General features: G+C 41.8%; 1 protein-coding gene across 2 annotated transcripts; it reads right to left on the bottom strand.

Moving 5' to 3' along the window:
* Positions 1–375: 375 nt before the first annotated feature.
* LOC111226155 (fibroblast growth factor receptor 1-A-like) lies at positions 376–25,060 on the bottom strand. 2 transcript variants are annotated; one of them, XM_022751267.1, is made up of 18 exons: positions 24,394–25,060; positions 19,577–19,757; positions 14,221–14,463; positions 13,522–13,611; positions 12,674–12,846; positions 10,666–10,789; positions 9,613–9,803; positions 8,239–8,383; positions 5,857–6,047; positions 5,308–5,453; positions 4,848–4,969; positions 4,202–4,312; positions 3,346–3,536; positions 3,053–3,175; positions 2,901–2,971; positions 2,657–2,794; positions 1,819–1,924; positions 376–1,725 (listed from the first exon to the last, which is right to left on the bottom strand). In XM_022751267.1, exons 2-18 carry the CDS (start codon positions 19,728–19,730, stop codon positions 1,549–1,551), a joined length of 2,496 nt encoding a protein of 831 aa, XP_022606988.1. In that variant the 5' UTR covers positions 19,731–19,757; positions 24,394–25,060; the 3' UTR covers positions 376–1,548. The 2 variants fall into 2 exon arrangements, with proteins under 2 accessions (XP_022606988.1, XP_022606980.1); XM_022751259.1 differs by lacking the exon at positions 8,239–8,383 and adding an exon at positions 9,162–9,312.
* Positions 25,061–25,583: the final 523 nt, after the last annotated feature.

Genomic DNA, 25,583 nt, shown 5'->3' on the forward strand with positions numbered 1-25,583 from the left:
GCATGGAGACTGCAATCCAGGTGATGCATCAGCCAATGGCAGGAAGCCAGAGCCAGACACGGGCATCAAGGTTGGTGTGGCTGATGGATGGAAGTGTAGCACCGGCACTTGCCAAGCCATTCACATAGGCCATAAATTATATGTTTACTGCCGGCTGTGGCTCTCTGCGCTCGCCAACATTTCTTCTGATGTCAGCAGCGCATTATCATATCTAATCAGCCCCCAGCAACCCGTGTTAAATGGGTGGGAGATTGAAGTGGCCATCGTTCCATCTCTGTAAACATGATTTACATCACAAACATGAAAATCTCGATATTTATAGACCCGTTTATGGAGTTGAGTTCAAACTCTGAAAGCTTTGGGTGGTTTGTTTTTCAATAGCATTTTATTTAATGTAATCCTTTTACGATGACATACGTGTTCTGCAACCCTTCATCAGAAGTTATATGGCAGCAAATGTAACTCCTGTTAAAGCATTTACAGTAGAAGGTAAGTTCGTCACATGGAGGGCATGCACAGTGGAAGTGCATGATGTTGACTGAAGCAAATTACTCTGGGTTTTAACAAGCATGGTGTACAACCAGGAATATTTACAGTTGTGACCATCCTTGAAGTAAATGAACAATCTTGAATGAGACGAGATAAAAATTTCTTCCGCACAAACCCAACATACACACAGACAGTCGCACACACATACACGCACACATTTTCATAAATCTTTTCATGGAGAAAAACCCCAAACACTGAGTTACACTGTATTGCAGGTTGTGTCATGAAAAGCACTTACAGTTAAAAAATAGAAAACCAATATATATATTTTTTTCATTGATGATTATGCAGTAAATTTAGGGGAATCACAGGAAAAAAAAACTGGCCATGTAATCCTCAGCAATTTTAAGATATTCTCATGTAACAACAGCCCCTACTGACTATATTCAAAAATGAATCAAACAAAAGCATCCTTGTACAAAAGAAAATAAATCAATTATGGTAATAAAAATAAAGAGTACAGTGTAAATATATATTCATATTTATAATTTTCTAACTGTATTTACAAGAAAAGAGTGAATGATGCAGTGAACCACGGTGCTTTATGTCCCTTGGTAATATTTTCTCTGGATTTGGTCTGAAGAGCAGAATGTCGTCCTTCACTACTGATGAAACGAGGTTGGTGGGAAAAAAAAACAACAAAAACCTGACACAGTTAGTCCTTTCCATCCTTCCGACCAGTGGAACGCCCGAAGTGGAGAGAAGAGTTGGAGTCTGCTCTTTTTTTTTCTGACACTGTGACAAACTGCCACTCCTGTTAATACAAAGTGCCCCATAAACATCGTCACCACCAAGAACCAGGAAAACCGCTGCACTCTTCAGTCCGTGTGATCCAACAAGTTCTAAATGGTGTTTCCGAGCTCCTCCTTTCTCACAGAGCACCAGTGTTTTTTTCTGTTTTGTTTTAGCTTCATCTCTGGGAATATGGGGAAGAGTCCAACCCCATGAGGCAGGGAGCAGAGGAAATGTCAACGTTTGTCTGAATGGAGAGATGAGGTATCAGCGTTTCTTAATGGCTGCCCCGTTGGAGTGGGGAGGGAACTTTGGCAGGCAGGGCTCCTCGGCTCCAGCATCGTGGGAGAAGACCGAGTCCTCGCCGGAGGAACAGGTGGAGCTGCGGGTGTCGGGGTAGCTGGGAGAATATTGGTCCAGAGGCACTGAGAGCTCCAAATACTCCTGTAGGCACAAGGAGAAAAAAGAAATCAACATTTCACTCCCAGAACAGACATTTCTGCTGCATCTGTGCATGGTAAAGAGAGGAGAACTGACCTGGTTGGATGTCATGGCCAGACAGCGATCTAGATCCTCTACCAGCTGTTTGAATGTGGGTCTCTGAGAGGGCACAGCATGCCAGCAGTCCCTCATCATCATATACCTGCAGAAATCAAGACATTTTAATCTCTGAACATCAATTTCTTTAAAGAACAAACAAATCTTATGTCAAAGAATGTTAAATTCTTGTGATGTGTGGTCAAAAACCTCCCATCAACCTGTAACTGGAAGGTGACAAAAACAAAGCTGAACAATATGTTCCAGTCGTAGCTCACTCCACCTTCATTTTATTGGTCATCACACAAACAATGGTAGGGATCATCATTACGTTGCTAAGCACCTGGAATTTTAAAAAATTTGCTGATAAACAAGAAAGAGGGTAATGTTAATATTAATGCAAACTGTTTGGGGCAAGCATGAGACACAGCAGTGACTGAACTTTGCCTCTATTTAAAAGCCTCACAGATCTTCTGTTACTTTCAAAACAACTGTTTAAAAGGGACATATCTTTTCAGGGTGTGTGTGCTCAACTAAATGAACTTTTACAAACTGAACTTAATGTTTAATATGCAACTTTTGTCCCTTACTTCCCAGTCTAATTGGACTGCAAATCAGAGAATAAAAGTGCCTCTACTTCTTTTAGTAGATGTGGGTTTGAAAGTTCTTTTTTATGACTAGTTAAAAAGCTTTTTTCAAAACAGCACAATTTATTTTGGCCGTGTCATTCAGTAATTCTACTAAATACCAGAACTGCAAGAGAAGAGATGTTAACAGTAGGAAAAGAGTCTGAAGAACGGGCAACATGTTTGATTTTAGGTGCATAGTGTTTCCTTACAGCTCATGCGTGCATGTTGAGGGCTTGTCCATACGGTGACCTTCCTTCAGCAGCTTGAACAGCTCTTCCACCGGGACGCCAGGATACGGAGAGCCTCCCAGGGTGAAGATCTCCCAAAGCAGCACCCCAAACGACCAGCTGCAGATAGAAACAGACAGAAGCGTCTTGGCTTTCTGCATGCCCAAATGTTTTCCTCTAATTCCATCAAGAAGGAATTGGAAAAGTAACGGCATGTGATACTCACACATCACTTTGGTGTGTGTATATCCGGTCAAACAGAGCCTCAGGAGCCATCCACTTGACTGGTAAGCGACCCTGTGGGAAAAGGTGTGCATGTTACGGCTATCTGCACTATGTTTTCACATTTGTGAATAAACTAATGATAAGAGTACTCACATTGGTGGTCTTCTTATAGTAATCAATGTGGTGGATATCTCTTGCCAGGCCGAAGTCAGCTATTTTCATCACGTTGTCCTCTGTTACCAAAACATTGCGAGCAGCAAGATCTCTGTGGATGCACTGCACAAATAAAAACCAGACATTACTAAGACTGAACCAACATCCTAGGAATCAGTGTCTTAAATGCAAAGTCTAATCTGTCCAGAATGGGTCCGAACTCGTACGTATTTTTCACAGAGAGGTGCTGCTCTAATTGATTCTGTGACTGGCAGGTTGGATGTTGTGGTTACCTTTTTGGAGGCCAAATACTCCATGCCTCGGGCCACTTGGTAAGCACAGGACACCAGGTCTTTGATGGACATGTTCTCCACGGGAACCTGGTCTGGGTTGTAGCAGTATTCCATGCCAGGGGGGCGCCGAGCTCTCAAGTACTCCCGCAAGTTTCCCTTGGATGCATACTCTACTATCACGTACAGAGGACCTAGAAACAATTGAAAACAATATTAGAATAAATCATTTCATGTAACATTGTAAAATGAGGCATCTGAGGCCTTGTGCTGGGAGCCTAATTCTGCAACAAAAGCAACGTGCATTAACAGAACATCAAGAGATACTTATTCAAAAACTGAAAAAAATGCCTGATGTTAGTGCAAAGGTAAAGGTGACAAGGTCATCAGAATGATTGGGATTTCCATTTTGTGAGAAAGAATGTGCAAAAATTTGATTCCAATCCAGTCAATGGTTTAAATCATTTGGTTATAACCAATGCACATAACCTGCACTCACTGGAAGACGTAACGAATACTTTAACATATAAATGCAAACTCAAGGTACATTTCAAAGTTACATAAGTTGGTAAATTAAGTGGAGAGAACAAAGAGCTTTGCGTGTCAGTGTAAAGGCAACAGAGCGATGTGCACCACGGGGTCATCAGAGGTTAGTTTTCTTTTAGCTTTTCGTCAGGGATGATTGGAGAGAAATGGCGGCAGCTGTGGTTGATTCAAACTGTGAGCTCGGAAGCTGGTGTCAGAATCACTTATTCATGCTGTTCTACACATCTTTCAAAGTAAGCCTCACTGCAACACTGTTGTCTCAGGGACAAAAGTGCGTGTTGGCCTGAGCAGGCCCCTGTCTGTCTGGCCCTACCATCCTGTGTGCAGGCTCCCAGCAGATTAATGATGTTCTTGTGCTTCCCGATGATCTTCATCATCTCCATCTCTGAAATCAGGTCTGACAGGTCTTTCTCTGTGGCATCAGCTGGAGGGAGAGGGAAATAAATGATATTAGGGTAATTAGTTGATGTTCTGTTGGTGCAAAGGCCCAAAAAGGCCTCACAATAATCACCTTGCAAAGCATATACACAAACACTGCAGTTAGGCTGCCGTTTGTCTTGGAGAATACTCCCTGGGGAAAGGCACTTAAAGCAAAACACAGTAAATGCTTCTTTCCCTACGTCCTCACTCCTCTGTACAGTTTAATGAACACTGTTTTATATGGGATGTCAAGGGTTCTCATAAATTTTTACTCTGCTCTCCCATTTGCATGGTGGCTGGGATCCAATGGCAGATGTCTCTTAGTATCTGTTCATCACAGTTTTGGTGTCAGAAGTTTTCTCGTCCCTGGAGCCTGGACTTGAGGCTTCTGTTAAATCTATTACTATATTCTGAAGAGCTTTCCTCCCTGCGAATCCACAACTTATTCCAGCAGATCTCATAACTTTCGGTTCCCATCGATCCAAACCTACTGTACCTCTCACATGACTGAGAACTTTTAAAATGAACGGCTAACTTACATTTCAACATTTTGACTGCCACCTTGGTCACACGGTTTGGCTTCTCTTTGTCGAGACCCAGCGCCTCTCCCATCACCACCTGACCGAAGCAGCCTTCACCCAGCGGCTTCCCGAGAACAAGTCTGTGAGGGGGAGAAAACACATGACACAGTCATTAACAATCAGTGGAGTTCAACTCCGAATCTGAATTATGTGAGCGCAATAAACTTTGGACTTTCGTTTTAAAGTTGATTTCAAATTCAAGTTCAATTCAACCATGTCTTCCTAACAGTTTCAGTGCCTTGCATAGTGGCACCTTAACATTCTCCTTTTGAGGAAGAGTGAGAGAAACTTTCCTTGTGTAGCTGGTTTCAGTCCCAACAAAATGACTATTGCAATCCACTAACTTTCCTTTCAGAAGGTCACTTGTCTGGCCTCTAGGCTGTTGTTGCCCATTCTGAAGAGTTTTTCCAGGACATACCTGCCCCGGGAGAGCTCCCATCGAGGATCTTGTGGCAGTTCATACTCAGACACCCCCGACAGCATTGGAGATCCGCTAGAAGAGAGGCGGGAGGGGCGAACCAGCATCACTCCAGAGTGGATGGAGGAGCTCGAGTCCACAGACACCTGAGGTAAAGAACACTGACATTACTCCCCTCATAATGAAACAGACACCAGTCGCAGGAGCTGATTTAGCAGACGAAGGTGAAAACTAAATTCCTATTTAAGACCAGGTAAAAACCACCCACAACACTCAGATGTCCCATGCCTGTGGAGTCTAAGCATTCCTTGAATACTTATACTTACCTGATGTACAAGACCTCAAGGATCTACAGTGAACCTGAAAGTTCTATAAGTGCATGCTTTTAGTTTTATGACAGCATCAAGATTAGCTGTTGTGATGGTGTGCACACGAGTCAAACAAGTCGAACACATTATAAAGCTTTGAATTTATAAAAATCTGAGCAAGTGGCAGAAAGAAGAGGTGAAAAGTATAAATATTCCAAACCCCCTATCTACTTTCTGTTACCTGTCTGCGCAGGGGGATGCTTTTGGCCAGCTTGTGGACAGCCAGCTGACTGTTGAAGTCACTCTTCTTTGAGGAGGTGCGAATCTTTACGATAACTGCGATGGCAATCATGACGGCGATGAAAAAGAAGCCCACGCAGTAGATGACCACCTCCAGGTAGGTGTGGCTCGCCGGAGGGTAGTGTGTGACAGCTAGGTGGAGGGGGGGGGGGGGGAATGACGTAAGGTGACAGGGGGCAGGGAGGGGTGGGGTCAGCTGTCATGAATGAATTGACTGTACAAACCCAAGCACACCAAACATACCCATGCTTTCGAGTACATAGCAACACACTTAAAAACAAATGGCCCACACAAACACACACAGACACACGCATACAGTTTGCCATGTCTAAAAACCAGAGCCTTTGACACAGACGCCTATGGGACGCAAACTCCCTGAGCACAAGGCTTCACTCTACATTCTTCAGAGTTTGAAGTGGTCATAGTCATAGTTGGGACAAACCCTAAACACCCAGATTCTGTGTTATGCAATCTAACAGTGTTTGATTCAGATATATCAATGTTTTAATACAAACACAAATATATTTTATTTGTTTGTGTACTCAGTAATGGACGGCTACATATATATGTATGTATGTATGTATGTATGTATATGTATATAAAAGAGTGAAACAGTGTGCAAAGGATCTGATTTTTTATACAGGCTATCAACACTTCGCACACAATATTTTGACACTGCAAATCATCTCTACTTCATCAAATAGACTAATTTACATTTCATGTCTACATGTGTGTCTAAAAACAGCATATCACAAAGCATGAGCTCAATATACTAGTTTAATTGCTTCATAGGTCAAATTCTTCCTCCCTTTGTAATGTATTCTTCAAAGAGTTGTGTGTTGGTGCTGGTAATACAAACAATGAAAAAAAACATTTATGTGCTAAATTTAAAAAAAAAGAAAAAGTAATAGTACTAAAAGAGAAGCTGTTCAATTCAGATCTTGTTTTTTTCCTCCCATTCAGTGAAAACACCAACGTTTATTCATACCAACACTAGGGGTGTAATGGACTCCTTATTTTAGTGAAATAGAGAGTTTGGGGCAAACCTTGTCTTGGGATGGGGCTTTGTGTGCAGGAGCTACTTGTCACAGACACAGTTCTGGATGCATTTCTTGTTCATTCATAAGTTTACCACTGGCCTTAAATCTTAAATGATGCAGTTAATTGTATTTTTTCTTTATTCTTGAAAAACAAATGTAGTATAATGTTGAACTGTGTCTTTTAAACATAAATACAACTCCTATCAGTCATTCCTGTCTGGTGCAATGCTAAAACCACTTCTGAAAGAATAAATATATATGACTTATGAACTCATTAACTTGAATAATGGTGTTTGTTTCAATGCATTACTTCATTTATTTAAGGAAAGAGCTTTGTTGAGTATTGGATGTAAATTTAGCATTGTAGTGCTTTTTCAGAACTTGACTTTAATGTTTGTTTTTGTATTTAAATTAAAATGCACTCATAGTAAATCTCCAAATGCAGAAAGTATTACCACTGAAAACTGCATTTTGTTGTCCTATGGTGGTGGGAGATTATCACATACGACTCATTTGCACTGGGGGTACTACATATTGAACACTGCATCCCAAACCAAGGGGTCCCATACTGACTTAAGTGTGCCATTACACCCCAAACCAACACCAGCAACACAAGTGAGCTGCACTTGTGTGAAGAGGCTGACTGACAAGCAGCATGATAATTGGACAAATGCCCATTCCAACCCTCAGGAATGAGACACATCCACTAAAGCAAGCCAATTATCAAAGCCAGCCGCTGCGCTCACAGCAGGAAATGACATCAGGAGTACATGTCATTTGTAGCACTTGTCAAAGGAAATCAGCTTTACACCAAATCAAATGCAAACACCAATTAAAGAGCAGAATGGTGAAGAGTTCAAAGTGAAATCTGATCAGAGTTGCCAAACAACCTTTCTATAAATGCGAGGTTCTACCTGGCTGAGACCATTAACTACATGTCTCTCTGAGCTTGTTTTTAAAATAATACTGGCGTGTTTTTACATGTTGAGACCAGGTAGGAGAGAGCTCACGGGTTGTTTGGCATTCTGTGATCCAATTTAAGAAACAGCAGAGCATGGACCATACTCTTCCATCTAGAGAGTTTAGATGGAGCAGGAGCCATGCTGAGCACAGGGAGAGGGGGAGGTTTAGTAATTGTAGCTGGCCCTGGCTTCCTCTCACATTTTCTAACAGAACTGAAGTCAGAAAAGACCTCATTCTGGCAAATGTGAAGGTGGACAGCCAGGCTGGAGTTGGAAAAGGGAAAGGAAGAAAACACAGGAAAGAGACAGAACTACTGATACCTTCAAAAACGGTCAACCATGCAGAGTGATGAGAGAACCCGATAGAATTGCCCGCCAAGCAGGTATACTCCCCAGCGTCATCAAAAGACACATTTCTCAGTTGGAGGACTTCCATTTCCTTGTCCGTGGTGTTAAGGCCAGCGGTCTAGAAAATAACAAAGGAAGCAGACCCAACAAGAGGCCCAAGAGAGGAAAGGGAACCATGAGTAAGGGATTGTGATAGAGAAAGGGGATGGAGGAGCGTTCTCCTCCTCGATCCAACACCATCTGCCCAAAAGGTACCACAGAGAGCCCCTGCAGAGGACTCTGTCAGGAATCTGTTAGTGGAGGAGCTGGTTAGGTTAAGTCTGCACTGCTGAACCTGGACACTGGTCCGCCCCATCACCACATCAAAAACCTCAGTCTCATCTCTACATGCAAGAGATGGGCAACATGGAAAACTCCGCAGCAGAACAGGGCACACTCAAACTCGCACTCACACTTTTGCCAACTATGTGAGCATAAGACAAACACCAGGAGGTCTGTGAAACATAGGTAAGCAGTAGGAGGACAGCTGGAAAAAACAAATGGAGAGAGAGAGCCTGCGAGTTGTACACGGAGGACTTTGAAGGGCAAGGGAGCGAGAGTAATAGAAGAAGATGGCAAGGGAGGCCCTTATTAGGAGGGCACAGCACAGGCATGGGGCAGGAATGAGAGTGGGTCCAACATAAACCTGAGACTGAACACTTTCAACTGTTCTGCTGGGAATTTTCCATAGCGTCATTTACAGTCAGGAGCGCTGAGGCAGGAGAGAGGGAGGGAGAAACGAAGGGAGGGAGGAGAGAAACAGCTGAGGTTGTCTTGAGTTAAACGGCCCTAGTTTTTCCAGGTGGTCCCAGAAGCGCCTCCACTGTGTCGTCCCTGTGCTGCTGCGTGGTTGTTACCTGTGGGCTCATTTCTGGTGACAGTCAGCCAGGCCGACTGATTGGCCTCTCCTATATAATTGGACACTTTACATATATACTCTCCGCTCTCCTCCTCAGTCACATTGTAGAGGGTCAGCACCTGAGCGTCCGAGCTATTGACCCCAGAATGCTGGAAATAAAAACAAGTCATGTGCAGCACAGACAAACAAGTAGCAGACACAGGATATTTGATCAGTTTGTGTCAGTTATTTCAGAGTAAAAATGGCAAAATTAAGTTCAAATTATTTGCAAGATGCATTTGGACTACTTTCACAGACAATACTGGGCATATAAGAGAAGAAGTCACATAGCAATGAGAAAAAATAAACTAATATGTATCACTATGTTCTACTGCATTACAAACAACTATCGCAGCAACACATGCAGAGTTGGGCTTGGCACGGCAGGACTGGTCAGAGCGTGCTCCTACCTTGAGGACGCGGACATACGGTAAACCATCAGGACCAACGCGGCTCCCGTTGACCTCGATATGCTTCAGCCACTGGATGTGGGGCTGAGGGTCGCTGAAGACCTTGCACTCAAACTCCACATCGCTGCCCACCGCCACGGTGCGATTAGCTGGCAGGCCAGCCTGTAGGATTGGCCTGTGTGGAGAGCGCTCTGCAACACAACCAAAAAGACACACAAGTGTTAGTTTTGAAGTTTGGTGAGCGGTGAAGCAAATGTGTAATGGCAAAGACAAACACGTGCAATAATTCAAAAGTGCACACGGCTGACTGATTGTCAAACACAAATAAAACCTCCGTCACGTCTGCACTTTGTTGCTGGAAATGGCCGGATCTGATGGCAAACAAGGTCGCCTGTATAATCTGATACTGTGTAATTTCACAAGTTACAGATTATAATTTCTCATATGGAGACTTGAAGCAGCTGTATGCTGCTTGTGTAATTTTTTAGAGCTGGCCAAAATAGATGGGCAAGCGAGTTAAGTATCTCATCTGGAGCTGTTACTGTGAAATGAAATGTTCCCGCGGCTCCATTTTGATGACTGATAACTCTCCAAAGTAAACTTATGAGCCAAGAATCTGGCTGAGTTTCAACCAAGACATCCGTGGGGACTTAGTAAGCACTTGTGACAAAACTCTCCCCTCACTGAAGCGATCTCACTGTTCATCAGGCTCTAGACTTCTGCTGAGGTCAGGCAGAGCTCAGGGGATAACAGTGACAGAGGAAGTGGGATTGTGATTTATAGAACCAGTGGTGTTAGAGCGAGTCACAGGGCACATCCTAGAGGAGTAATCACCTCTCTCCTCAACATGGATCCATTACTACAGCCACAAGTAAAAAGGCTTAATTAACTCTATGCAAAGGCTATACTGAATTCCTGTGCAATCACATTCAATCGGTTAATCAGGTGTACTGGTGCGAGACATTTGTTATGAATATTCAACAAATAATCAAACCATAATCAAGATTTCTTGGCAAATTATAAACCATTAACATAATTAAAGTTAATACTTACCGACTACATCTAGCTGGTAGGTGTGATTGATGCTGCCGTACTGGTTTTCCACCACACAGGTATAGTTTCCCTTGTCAGAGGGAACTACAGACTCCATGATGATGGTCCACACGTGGTCACGGACCTAAAAGTTTGTGAAAAAGAAAGTTACAGTGGTTGGCGTATAGAGCGGTACTTGATAAACACAAAGACACATCTCACAGTCCTGACAGAACTTGTGCTCATAGTGACATTTGTTGTATTGATTTCTTTACTGACAAAAAAGAAAAGCCTTAGGACAGATCATTGTAGTTCCTGTCACTATAAAAATGTTAAGAATAAGGCACACAACTCTGAAAAGCTCTAATGAATTGTACTTTCGCATCTTGAATTCAAAGCTAAAATGTTTTCTCCCAATATAATTTGCCGTAATTCAAATTATGTTCATTTGAAAGCAACAGCTAACAAGGTCAATGATGTGTGATGTGATGACAAGAAAATAACACACTACTCCCTCTTCCTATGTCACCACCCAATGCTTTAAACAGCAGATCTTTGTCCTACCTAACAAAGACCACAGGAAAATGGGTACATGTTTTGTACACATCTGCCCCAACCTGTCTTATTAGCGCCAACTGATGTCTGGCTCTTTTTTCCAAGACATGTTATAATTTTTCTTCCATAAATCTGCCAAGACCGGCAGTGTGTGATTAACCAGGGAACCTCTAAGGCAATGGCAACATCAAACATGCATATACACAGACTGAGCCATACGGTTTCCCTCATTTAGCTAAAAACGTGATGAGGGAGTCCAGCTGCCTGCTGCCAGATGTGTTGTGCTTGGCTTCATATACATGTGGTCCACATTACTCCCTCCCTCCTGCACGTCTCCATGCAGACTATATGAACAATAGAAGCCTGGCCATAAAAGCAAGAGTGTGGGAGGGATGACAGACGTCCCCAGCCGCTGATGCAGACCTTTGCACCTTGACTAAAAAAGCAGCAGCCAGGTGGTTAAGTGTGCTGCCTGGCTGGGTGGGGGGGCTTGGGGAGAGAGGGGAGCAGGCAGCTGAGAGGAAACTCCTAAATGTGTCCCAGCTGGGAAGGGAGATAGGCTGGGGAAGCACAAGACAAGGCTGGACTAGCCTACACCTTGATGGGAAGAGCAGATGTGGGGAAGGTTGTTTCCTAGTCTCTGTGAACATGCACACATCCCACACCTGTGAGGCCACTGCCACTGAATACAGCCAGTCACAGACATGTCAATATTAAGGTACATAAAGCATCTACAGCCTCCTAATACGTAAGGTGTTATTTGTTAATGTTGTGGATTAATACAATGACTTCCTTGTGCCCAATAGGAAATGATCTTAAAAACACATTAAGTATGTTGACCTCTCAGGGCTCATGAGACCATTTACAGTAAATGGTGGTGATATCAACACATCCGGTCCACACACCTCACCTGCCACACCTCTGCTGAGTAAATCTAGAGACTGGTGTAAACTGCCTTATCACCTATTCCACCCTCATCAGTGCTTAGCGTCACATCTGAATACCGCCTGCCTGGAAATAGGACGATGCCGATCAAGATGCTGACAAACAGTGTAATCGCACCACATGTCATATATCACAGACACAGCGGGTATCGTGGTAAATTTACTGCTGCATGGATCTAATTACAGAAAAGACGATGCACTGATACCCAGAATGAGGACAGCCAATGTTGTCCTTCACCCAAACGGAGGCTAGGATTGTCGACCTGGAGGTGTTATTCCTTTTTGTGGTATGGGGTTTCATCTTGCATTGTTTCTCAGGTCAAATATGAAACTTGCCTCTGCTTTTCACTTGCAGACAGCATTTCTTACTCCAGGGGAGTGGGTGGTGATCTAATGTAGAGATGAGATCACTGACACATCTCCACTTGTGGTGAATGAGTTTGGAGTGATTCAATGAGAAATGCTAAGGAGGGTGTAGTGTCACTTAGAAAAAGCTGAGGGGAACAAATATCCTAAACATTATTATTAACCTTGAAGCCTCCAATGCGATGGTCTCTCTTGAACTCTTTGCCATTCTTGTACCATTTCAGGGTGGGAGTTGGATTGCCGGTGGCCTGGCATCGAAACTTCACAGTCTTACTGGCTGGGACAGCATGAAGCTTTTTCTCCATTTTCTCCGGATTAGCCCATTGTGGGGCCATGGCTAAAGAATGACACAAAAAAACATAGCAGATCAGAAACAAAAACAATTTCAATGTTTTATAGCTGTATTATCGAACTCAAACTATTTTTATAGAGGACATTACATAAATCATGTTCACCGAAAGAATGATTTCTAAATTATAGTCATAGGTTAAAAACCTCAAGTTTCTCAAAATGAAAAGAAACTCCCTTTTTTAGATGCTGTGGCTTCAAAATAGTCTCAGTTAAGTAAAGTCATATTGTATAAATTTCAGGGGGAGATAAGGCTCTGGGAGTGAGAGTACAAACTCAAGGTCAGCATGCCTGCCACGCTTGGTGGCCGCTGGAGTCTTTGTGGGCAGTAGTAGCCAGATGATGAAGTCTGAGCGTCTTAATTGCTCTATAGACAAATTGGAAGCCATGCAAGGTTAACCACTGTTAGTCACCGCAGTGACATTCCTCATGTTAAAACCATCACTGAGGTAGTGAAAACCCTCTGATTCACAGTGAAATCATTCACCAAAATGTGACCTACATGCACACGACAGACCAATAATCGAATCATAGAGCTTTCAAATCACTGACCATTCATGACTGTTACTCATCACCCCGTGGCTCTGGGCAAATGAGTAATGACCATTTGTTGCAGTAGCATTACTAATAAGCATTAGTAACTTGAAGATATCAGCACACTTACGAATCAGTTTTTGACTGCCCAACAGTTTGGATTCCTCTGATGAAGATTCTTCATCTTCATCCTCATCCTCAGATGAGGCCAGGGTGTCAACTGGTGAAATAGAAAGTAACTGTGAGGCCAAAGACAATTCATACTGATCCTCACAGTATTTTATGAGTAATGCATCATTTTTAAGAAGTGTAAAAAAAGAAAAGAAACTACATTTGTAGCCAAGAAGCAACATTTTAGTAATTTTTTCCCCTCAGTTATGGACAGTCTTTGAGAATGTCTGTCTACAATTAAAACAATGGTCGGTATGTACAGTACGTTCAAGTGATATGCACAGAATTTCTACTAGTTGCGATACACTCTCTGTACTTGTTACAAATCAAGTCTTAAGGGATTATTTTAATGATTAGATCTTAACTTGGAAATTGGAATAGTCTAATGAAGGTGATTCCGACCAACTGTGTTAATCTTGGGCTTTAAAAAAAAAGGTCAACATCCAATGCTTTAGTGACAAATCCTGATTAATTTACATTTTCAATCCCTTTAATGGTCATTTTCTTTTGATGGCAACATCATGATGCCATTTCATGACTGCAGGCATTTATATACACTAAGACAAAAAGAGTGTGACTCTTCAGTAACAAAAAAGGATAACAGAAGAAAAAATACAAAGGCTGCTCAAACTTATCTCCGCCCTTTCCATAACTTTACCTGTGACATTGAAGTAGAGGCTGTGGTTGCCGAAGGTGGTGCATGTGTACAGACCAGAGTCCGTCAGCTCCACAGCCTCGATCTCCAGCTGGCCATTGCGGATGCGTGTGTGTTCTCCATCCACAACAGCCACATGGTCTTTGGTCCAGTTGACAGCGTGGAGGGAGTCCTTGGCAGAGCAACTCAGATCCAGGCGATCCCCAAGATAGAGCGTGAACAGGTCTGCTTGCGTTTCCACAGAGACTTCAAGGGAAACATAGCACAGGGTTCTACTTCACCACCTCAGTAGGCTTTTTAACAATATTATAAACACTTCCTGAATACTAAAAAAGTTAAAGCTTTGGTACAAACTATGATGCATACTGGACGTCATTCGCAATAGCATGACCACCAGGGTTATTGCTGCAGCATATAAACTGCATCATATCTCTGACTGAATACATAGTTACTGACAGGAGTGTCTACAATATTCAGTGTGTGCTCACACACAGAACAGGGCTGTATCTGTCCTGTTAACACATCAAAAACTACTTCAATTATGAAGTATGAAGTATCATGAAACAGCATACAATACATACAGCAGAAAAGAGCTTCCCTGATTTCTTCCTGGCACACCGCCTGTCTAACCTCTCCCAAAAATTAAATCGCATCCCAAATTAGTCAAGGCCCTATTGTCAGGCAGGCAAGGAGCTACTTGGGAAAAGGAAGGTGAAATTCAATTAGAGGAATGAAGAGAAGGGAGGCGTCATGGAGCAAGACACCTGAGCCCCCGTGTTCTAAATGTCTACATAGTCTGCAAGGGGGAGGGGGTAACCCAATTATGCTGACACGTTGTCCATCACAATGGTGTTGTTTGTCTAGTTACAAAAAGGTAAAGATCGTCACTCGCCAAGCTGCTTGACATTCTTGCTCCAGGATCACACTTCCATGCCAACAAGGTACAGGAGGTGCGCTGTTCTGATTAAGTGAACTAACATCCTGAGGGCAAGTAATTAATTCTGATGATTATTTTCCCGTCTCTAAATATTGTTTTGTCTATTCATTTTTCAGGAAATAGTTTTAAAAAAACAAACACAATTTCCTGAAGCTCAAGATGCCTCGAGACATTCAAATGTCTTATTTTATCCAACCAACAGACCAAACCCAAAGATTTTCAGTTAATGACATAAAAACCAAAGTAGGTTTGGATTTTTGCTTGAAAAAATTACTCAAATTATTAATCAATTATAAAAAATACCTGCTGATTCATTTATGTTGACCGAGTAATTGATTAATTAATTAATACTTCTGTTGTTTCAGCAAGGCTGCATCTCCAAAGTAATCCTCTGTTGCAGCACTTGAATACAAAATCTGTAATTACACTCATCCTCCTGTCCCATTTCCTTCACAGTCCCTTCAGCACTATAACAAGAAAAGCTGAACAGTATAATCAAATGCCATAGTGGTGAGCAATCCCTCAAAACCAGATTATTCTGAAACATTCTCAAAGCACACGGTGTGTTTGTAAACGCACTTCCTCACAACAGGAAGCACATCTATGTAGCAAAATCTCAGGACAACACCAGCAAACCTGACTAATCCCTCCCACCATCACAACAAAGGCCACCAAACAATAAAGGGGAAGAGGGAGCAGGGAGAGCGAGCCAGTGAGCATGTGCACAGGAGCAAGCGAGAGAGGGCCTGCAGCGGCAGGTTCTAGTGCCAGTTGCTATGGTGACCCCACTTGGGCCTAGTAAAGGTATTTCCTGGATCACATATGTCTGACAGGCCCTTAATCCCAGAAGGAAAGGGGGCCAGGGGGTAGGATCAACTTTCTCCTCAAAAACAAAACTTAAGGGGGGAAAGCAGAAGAGGCATTTAGTGATGGGCTACAGCTATCCAACCTGGACACAGCCTTAAACACAAGGTCTCCGCGCTGTGTGTGGGGCCCGGCCAGTATGTTTCTGTCCCTGCCCTCTAAATGGAGATGCCACTGATAAGGCTGTGTCAACATCCCAGCTGTTAATCTGGCTGCAGACATCATAAAACGCCCATAAAAGCTGTAAAATTTGCTTGTTGCTTTATTGTAGGCCAGTCAGGACCATTTGTGCTTCTGTGACAACCTACTTAAAACTGGAGTAAGATATAACACAGTATGGTCAAATCAAACTAACACATAGAGCTAACATTTTTCTGACTAACTCAGTGAAGAAAACAAATAGCAACACACTTTATGCACTCCAAGTAGGTTTATTTTCAACTCCTCACGTGGAGCTAGAGGCCAACTTTCCAGCATTTCCTTTGAATTTGAGGATGTTTCATCTCAGTTAATCCTCCTGCTGCTATGATTGGATTAAAATGGATTAAGAACCATATTTTCAGAAAGCAACCCATCTGGAATGGTCTCTCATGTGTTCTTCCAACCATTTGGACAAATTGATTGACATCATTTAAAATCAGCCTAATTAGATGAATCATGAAAGGAATTTTGGTGAAGACCAAAGCATGGAGAGGTTTTTAACTAAGGAAGAAAAAAAGCTCACTAGTCTGTAAATGCAAGACCAGCTAAAAAGGAAGAGTTGGCGCCAGTCTATGGAACCTTCTCTGGCTACAAGATAGGAAGCAATATGCTGCGTGAATGACTTCTGGGATTTCCTGCTCTCACTGGAGTGATGGTTGAATGCAGTAAAGTCAAGCTGGTTGAGGCTCTGCTGTGGCACACAGAGAAAATGGCTGTGGCGAGTTTCCTCCGCTGATTCGACTGCACCGGAGTGAAAGGGTGGGTGACGTGGAGAGGGGATTGATAAGAGACAAAAGGCAGGACTGGCAGGAAGCAAACGAATAGGACAATGCCTATTAACAAGCCCCAAAAAAAAAAAATTCACCGAACGAGTGTCCCTCCAGTGCTCCAGTGGAGGACCTTTTCATTCCTAAATGAGCCGCTGGCAATCAGCATGGATTAACACTTGGGAGCTACAAGGATTACTATGCAGTGCAAAGCTGCTCCACTGTCATTCAAATGAGTTCAGCTACATTTAGACTTACATTATGTCTTTAATGGACAAACACAGTAAAACCAGGACATCTTAAACAAATAAAACTATGTTGATCAGTTTTATTACTTCCATTTGCTCTACTGCAGTTTTGGCTCTGCCACCAGAGTTTCACAAGTTCACACTGTTTCAAAAATCCTATAAAAATGGACATGTTGCTATACAGTCTAAAGTAATCCATTACACTTAAAAAACCCATGTTGGCACATAACACATGAAAAATCTTATGTGGCGATAATGTTAACCATGTCTCTATTGTTATTTTCTCTTTATACCTTTAAATTGTAGCTTCCATTGTGTATAAAACTTTTATTCATAAAACACGACTAAAATTGTAAGTTTTGTGCCTCAATGTTGAATCCTGAATCCTGAATTATTTTTCTCATGGCTATTTTTGAAGTTGTCTCCCAGCCAGCCAGGGTTCATACTCAAGCATAAAACACTGAAGTTGGTTTACGATTAATGAAAAACAAAAGTGAAAAGTGAATAAATATCACAATAAAATTACAACATCACAATATAATGTCACTGACAGATTGAATGGTAATTACTGCGGACAGGAAAAATGTTACATTAATCTGGTGTTAATCCTTAAATTCACTTGTTTCATCTGCTCTCAGAGTCAGCAAAGCTGTGCTCCACTGGGCCCCCATTTCTGTCTGAAAAGAGTCTTTCTCAGGACTGTGGCAGCTCTACATCTGAAGAGCTCTCCACTAAAGGGTTAGTGGCTCTTCTACTCTGACAGCAGAGCATCGAGTCAAAGAAATCCACTGGGAGCTACACATAAATAACTCCCTGACATTTACAGTCAGGACTGAAAAATATACACAAACCCTAAAACGATGATTTTAAGACAAAACCAAAGTCATGTTTCTCTGAATACTCGCACTTAGAAAAAGTTAAAGGGGCTGTAATCATTTGAATGGCTGTCCATGTGGCCCCTGAAGTAATTCAATGAACTGAATTTGTTCAGAGAATATTCTTTTCTTATGTGAACAGCACACAACAAACCCCCCCCCCAAGACAAACAATGAAGCACGCATAAAACATGGCCATTTCCATATAACTATTTTGTTTCCTCACCCAAGACAAAAAGGAATGCAACCAAATGCTTCTGCTGTGATTGTTTGTCGACAGCTGAAGCCATCCGTCACCCAGCAGGGAAGCGGGGGGAAAGTGAAGCATTCCCAAGCTAAAGTCAGTGGGGGAGCAGGAGGACAAGCACAGAGGCGCATAGATAGTACCTGGCCATTTGGTGATTAAGAACTGGGTGGAGTGTAAATGCATCAGACTTCCCCCACCCTGGTGGAAATTTATGGCTCACCTTAGAAGACAAACATTCTCCTCAGAAACCCTATCCTTGAGATAAGGGGGGGCTCAGAGTAGCATCTTCTTTCTTTTTTTTTTCAAAAACCAGGCTAATTTATAGTTTCCCTGGCAGTTAACTCCTCTCTCAGTGACAACAAATACCTTTTCATTACAAAGGAAGAGAGAAGCAGGGACTGTTAGGTAGTGGGGCTGCCCTTGGGCTACAGATGGGAGTCATTTTCTCCTCCCTGTTGCACTGTTGGCTTAAACACAGCCGCACCAAGTTTATTTTAGGGCTTACTGCCCAAGAGAGACCCTCTTGCTTAATTACTCTAATTATAATGCTGAGCTTTATCATATTCTTTTGCTGCTCCCCACTTCCGACTGCAGAGTGTAAACATCCAAACCCACCTACCCACAAGTCCAGGCAGCTATTACACTGCTGGACTGTATCCAAGAGACACATTTTTAAGGATTCAATTTCAGTGCCTCTTTCCCCTTTTCAGAACTGAACTTGTATAGCAGCCAAACAAGGCTAAATTCTTTACAGAAAATCTTTAAGTTGTACTGTCCAGTTTAAAGAACAACAACAAACACAAAAAGAATTAGACCAAAAGTTCTGTCAGTAAGATTTCTTAGGAATCTATTTCTAGTAAGCTCAGGGGTATGGGTTAGGGTTAGTTAAGTGGTTCCCTTAGGCAGAAAAAGTGTTACTAATCGTCAGAAACAGAGTTGAGCTACATCTGACGCAGTTCAGTCTACTCAACAACAGACTCAGGCAAATGGGGGTGGTGGGGGAACAGTGACGCTACAAAGGACAGACTTCACCAAAGCCTGGAGTGTGTTAGGATTACATTCCTGCACCAAGAACAAAGCTTTGATTATCAATGGACTGTTTTTCAAGGAAAGAGTCAAGATAAATTAGCCTTACTAAGTTCATTAGTTCAACCAGAACTGGGAAAAAGGCAGTGTGCAAAATGAAGTCTGAGTAGCTTCAAGTTATCAAGCCATCTTACCTTCATCAGCGTTGAATGGCTGGCACTGGGTCCTTAAAACTTGGGCGAATAAAGCCAGTAACAGAAGTACACTTTGCCTCATCAGCATCCTGCTGAGGGAGCTACAACTGCTGGCTTTTCTGCGACTGGAACTCCATTCAGACCTTTGGGGCATCAGCAGTGGGTCATTCACAGCGCTCAACTAAAAACAAGCAAAAAAATAAATAAAAACAAATGAATGCATAACAACATATCTTTATAAGTCTGTTTTCAGTAAGAAAAACGATACGTCAAAATCTATTCAAGGGAACAAGAGAAGAGACAGAAACTTTTGGACTATGCTAGAGGAAAATAAACTTTGACATGCAAGAGAGAAACTAGGTCAATTAAAAACTAAAACAAACCAAAATGATAAATTCTTTGCCATTAGGAAAAGATCAGCTCGAAATCTACGTTTAATGTAACAAGGAAATTTTGCGCTTGTCGAAGAAGAAGAGAATATTCTGTATGTCTACAAGGTTCAAGGTAGGTACTTCAGCATTTAAGGCTGCTTGTACAAAAACACTGATAAGCAACTACAGAGCACCGGATCGCTCTGATAGCTCAGGCAAACAAGGAATGGATACGTCTTGCTCAGTTCTTAGGAATGAAACATTCTGTTTTCAAAACTTCACAACAACTATTAAAGTTTCAACTCATAAAGTCTGTCATCACACTCTGACGATGCCATATCAAGTTTCTGTTTTTGTTGCCGCACCACTGTTGGAGTTGAAGGATGTACAGTGCCCTCCACAACGGGGCACAGTGCAGTGGGTGACCCTCACATGCACATCTGCTCGCATCATCACCTCTGTAGCATCTGGCCACAGAGATTAACACTTGCCCCTAACCCCCATAACCCCCCTTGAGGAATTTGTTTAAGGCCAAAAAAACTACAGCCTGTTACGTGACACCCTTGTAGAGAGAGACCGCCAGGCCATCATTTCCACGCTGAGAGATCTATCACCTAACAGTTGGTTTTGGTCCCCAAGCCTAAAATGACCCCCCTGCAACCATTTGCTCCCACGAGTTGTCAAGAGGTGTCAAACAAATGCTGTTTTTAGGGTTTCTTTACTCTTCTTAATTCAAGCTTGAGAACTCATGGTTCATCAATGAAGGTTTTAAAAAAATCAGTGGAGTCCTGAATGAATCTATAATATCCACTAAAGTCCGTTCTGTAAAACAACAACACAAGCGTCACATCTGGGTCAAAGAAACCCCAACTCGGTTTACATTTTCACACAAAGTCATGTTCAGATGCAGCTGTGGTTTCCTTTAAGAGGTAATCGCTTGTGTGAGCGTTCATCACTGAAACAGTCATTGTGTTCTCCTCAAAACCAATTCAATTTCACTTTCCAAGAATGGTCTAGTGTTCCAGCAGCTGAGCTGGGTCAGGGGGGTCCGAGGGGGATAAAGAAGCTTGGTCATCGCAGCTTTGTATGCAGTGAGTCAGTGTTTGGGAGGGCTCCAAGAAAGTGCTTCTGCAGCCAGACAGAAGGAACCGCAAAGAGCAGCCGAACACGTTCCCGGGGCCCTTGTCACTACAACAACCGTCAATAATTGAAAGAGGAGGAAGTAGCTTCTTCAAAGTATGACACAACGCTTTGTCATACTCCGCTCCCAAGGGAGCATGGGTTAAACATAGAGTATGTCTTACTAAGCACACACAGAGCATGTTCGTCTTGAGCTTGTGAGTAGGTCTGAAGAGAAAGGGACCCACACCATGGCAGGCTGATATTATTGGCCAATTTCCTTTTATCATAGACACTAGTATCAGATAAAAGTAATGGCACTACATAAAAAAATATAATCTGCATTTCTGAGTATATTTGACTCCATTTTGTCAGTCTAATTTATTTTTTATTGTAGTTTTTATTGATGGTTACTATTAAAGCTGAACTGAAATCAGCCGGGTCAATACATAAGCTGATATTATCTTACTGTACATATATCAATACTGGTATACAAAAGGCCAATAAATAAGAAGAAATCGTAGTCATTTAGAAACAGTGTAACCATTACATAGTTTTTTTCTAACTGTAAAATATGTATCCTGGTCTCAATTGTGAGGTCCAAAAGTCCAGACTGTATATCCTATTTTTGTATTCATATCGGTGTTCGCCTCAATATCTGTCAGGCTGTAGTAACTTTACTATGTAATTTCCATTGACATTTACTGATCAAAATTCACTGTTACTTTGTACCTACTGCCATTTTATATTTCTTATTCAGTAGTAAAATTAACTACTTTTTTGCAGAATTCAATAACCAAATTTGAAGGATCCCTGCCAAATAATCTGCATTTTATTATGTGTTTTAAATACATACAGCAGGTGATACATTATTTGGACAGAACAATGTGAAACCTAATTTTCCTTATCCTTTTTTTTTAATCCAGCCAAATCACAGAGGACACATTTTAATTCACAGTTATGACACAAGGGACTAAATGAAGAAAAAAAATACACATTGACACTTCTCACACCTGTGACATCTGCAATATTACAGTCCTCTACTGTCACCATTGTGCAGCTACTACTCATTCAATGGTTTAGGTGTTTAAAATGATTCACTTCGAACATAATTTGAGAGTGAAAGTCTAAACCCTCCAGCAGTGGGAGATTCAAACTGAAATAAAGACCAACATCTGTCCATAAATTTCATGTAACATTACTCCTTTTAACGTGCAACCTTCTTGTTTCCCACGTTCAGTACCTTTTCTGGCATAAAGAGAGGTATCTTAATTACAAATACTTCCCTAAATCAATGTTGATGAGGCAGGAAAACACTATTTCAGTTTTTTTGTTGCTATTGTTTTTCAAAAAGGAATCTTGCAACAAATGTATAAAACATATTGGATCCAGAAATAAATTAATTTAAAAAAGTAAGAAATATTCTATAATGTTCCTTAGCTAATAATAGTGTCGGCTCAGGAAGTAAACTTTCTAGCTGGGAAACTCACATTTTCAGGTAGAATTTTGTTGCATTAGAAAATATGTACAAAATCACCTTTGATAAAATCCTGTTGAGAGAGAGGAAAACATTTCTCTGAAATTCTGGCAAATAAATGGGGTTAAACTAAACAGATTAGAACATGCAAGACACATTTAGCTCCTCTCATTATACAAAGACAAAGGTTACAGGCCTAACCCATAACATGGCCTGCACCATAATTACTGTTCACTGCCATCCATGCATAAAATTCCTCAGCTCCCAAATTCTGTAGCCCCTGTCCCGGCTAAGTCTGCACTCCCTGCCAGCAACAGGCTAGTCTGCACACGGCTGCAGTTCAGCAGACATAAGAGCATCAGACCATTTCCCTAAGGCTACTGTTTTCACAAAAACAGACACTTCTGTTTTTTTTCTTTGCAGCCTCACAATCTGAATTAGTGCTTCGCCACCAGCATGCCATGGAGGGAGATCAGGTGTCATGAGATTACACTCAAATGTAAAGGCAATTAATGTCAAGCCATCTGACACTATTCCATTTGGTTGACACTTGAATCCTAAGTGCTACTCAGCAGGTTCAGCACATATAAGTGTGTATGTAAATTTGGAGACGTTACTCACATGCACAGATTATTGAATTATTTTTAGACACACTCCAAATCAAATCACATCCTCAACATCAAGAAAACTACAATATCAATCTGAGCCATGAGTGACTTCAGTCTACTTAAATTTCACACTCACAAAAAACAACAGTTTTCGATGGAGTTAGTTATTCTTAACACAATCATACAGCTCAAGTGACAATAATTCTGTACCAGGGGAGCAGCCTAGTAAATTAAAGGGCAGGACTATTCCTTTACTTCCCATTATATGGTTCAAGAGAAAACTTTTTTCTCTCTGGTAAACTCCCTTTGGACATGCTGTTTTTCTAAACCATCCATCTTCTCCGTCTCCCTTTATAACATGACATTTTCAGCTTTACATAACATCAGTTTGCCCCATCCAGACCCAGACTTCATGACAGATGTAGTAATGATGGCCGTCCTTTAAGAATTTAATACAACTTACTTCTCTATATTTCTTAATAAGCATGTATCCAATGATTTGAAGAAAAAAATGTTGTGAATGTGAACTTTACAGGTTATGTTTTTGGGTCATAAGCCTGTGACACAAATGGGGACCGGCTAAAGACAAGGACCAGGATCAGGATCAGGATCAAGCAGAGACACAACACAAATTATAACACTACTGCAGACTTACAACACAAGACAAGAAGTTCAGAAAAATACTATGGATCCATGAAGAAAAAACTCCATTGTATAAAAAGCCATCAAATGCATGTTTAAAACAGCTGCTCTCTAGGTTTCAGTCTTGATGTGGGTGGTATTTATTCACGGAAATTATCTAATCTGAATACAGGCGCCTGTTGTGACTTCAGATAGAAAACCAAAGCAGCTTTTAGGACTACAGGCAACATTTGGGCCTTGAGCTTTAACGTTACCATTCGTACCCTTTTATTTCCATGCATGGAGGAGACTGAAGTGTTACAACGCATGAAACATACCGTCAAGAAAACAAAATATGTACGTAAACAGACGTTTTCTACATTTTACTCATTACCAGAGCAAAAAACATTTTAAAGAAAAACAGGTGGTTGAATGTGAGCTATGAAATACCTGCCGATAAATTTAAGAGCCACAGCTTTTTGATGATGTCCCTCCCAAGAAGTTCTTCAGTAAAATAAAATCACTACAATGGGGAACATTAGCAAACCGCTGAAGTACGTCAATAAACAGCAAAGTGAAGCTAAATCAAAGAGAGGGGGAATAATAAAGAGTCCAGCTTACCTTACTGGCGGGGGGCTGCGAAACAGCCAGTGTGGGTCCGATGAGGAAGGCTGCTGAGCTGAAAGTGGATGCAGAAAAATTTCCCGAAAAACAGTAAATCCAGACTCAAACGTGTGAAGCTCACTCACTCCGCGCTATCAGCGTTTAGCTAACAAGTTTGCGCATTTTTCTGCCAAACTTGAGCCGCAGAAGAAAAGAACGTGCCCCAGTCCGCAGACCCCGAACTGATCAACGGAGCGGATAAAAAAAAAACTTCCTAAATACTGTGAAGTTTTGTCAATTTTTAAATTGAAACGCCGGGGTCTGATTTCCTTTGCGACGAGCTTCTTCTACCGTATCAAGCTAACCTCAACAGATCCGAAGAAACTACGCGAGTGCAGCCCGTGCGGTGGTTTTGGTAGTCCCTTTATCCCAAAACGTTCCGCTCGCGATGAAATTAAGTCTCCTCACCTTTGAAAACTGTGTCTTAAAGTTGTTCAACTCACTCTAACAGGATACCCGAAAACGAGTTGTCGTTCACGGTTATATTCTCACAGAAGAGAGGCTCTTGAGTGAATCTTAGAAAGTATTTTGACCATTCCTGGCGGAGAAATGCTGTTAAACAACGAGAGTCCGAGCTGCTCCAAACCTCCCCCCTTAAATCTGAGACTATGCGCATCCTCCGGACCACCATCAAGACAGAGAGGGTGACTTAGACAACTTCCGGTCTCTAATTATAAAATAAAAGCCAACATGAGCACACCCAGCAAACTAGGTGCTTGACACAACCAACATCAGTTGGTTGGATAACTTAACTGGACCGAAGTAAATAGAGTTACATACATATATTACCCAGCAGAGTGATTATTTCTGCTTTGACAGGACCCAGGTCATATTTAGCTCCCATTCTGCACTCCAGTGCCACCTGTAATGGTAAAACCCGTCTTTTTAAACATGAGGTATTTAGCAAAGATTAAAGGGAAGATGGCCAGGGAGTGTTACTGTCGGGAGGATCCTCTGATTGATTATATGCGTTAAACCAAATGGACAGCAAACATTTACCTGTATTTTGTTACTTGATTCAGATAAACTGTTGCCACATAAAAGTTGATTTTGTTTTATTCACTTCTCACTTTTACTTTGAAATTCATTTGTGATTTTTCAGAGTTGTCTGATTGTGTGTTTCCATTAAAGTTATTTAATGAAATAAA

Source organism: Seriola dumerili, unplaced genomic scaffold, assembly GCF_002260705.1.
Source record: "Seriola dumerili isolate Sdu_G_001 unplaced genomic scaffold, Sdu_1.0 BDQW01000017.1, whole genome shotgun sequence".
NCBI classification, from domain to species: Eukaryota; Metazoa; Chordata; class Actinopteri; order Carangiformes; family Carangidae; genus Seriola; species Seriola dumerili.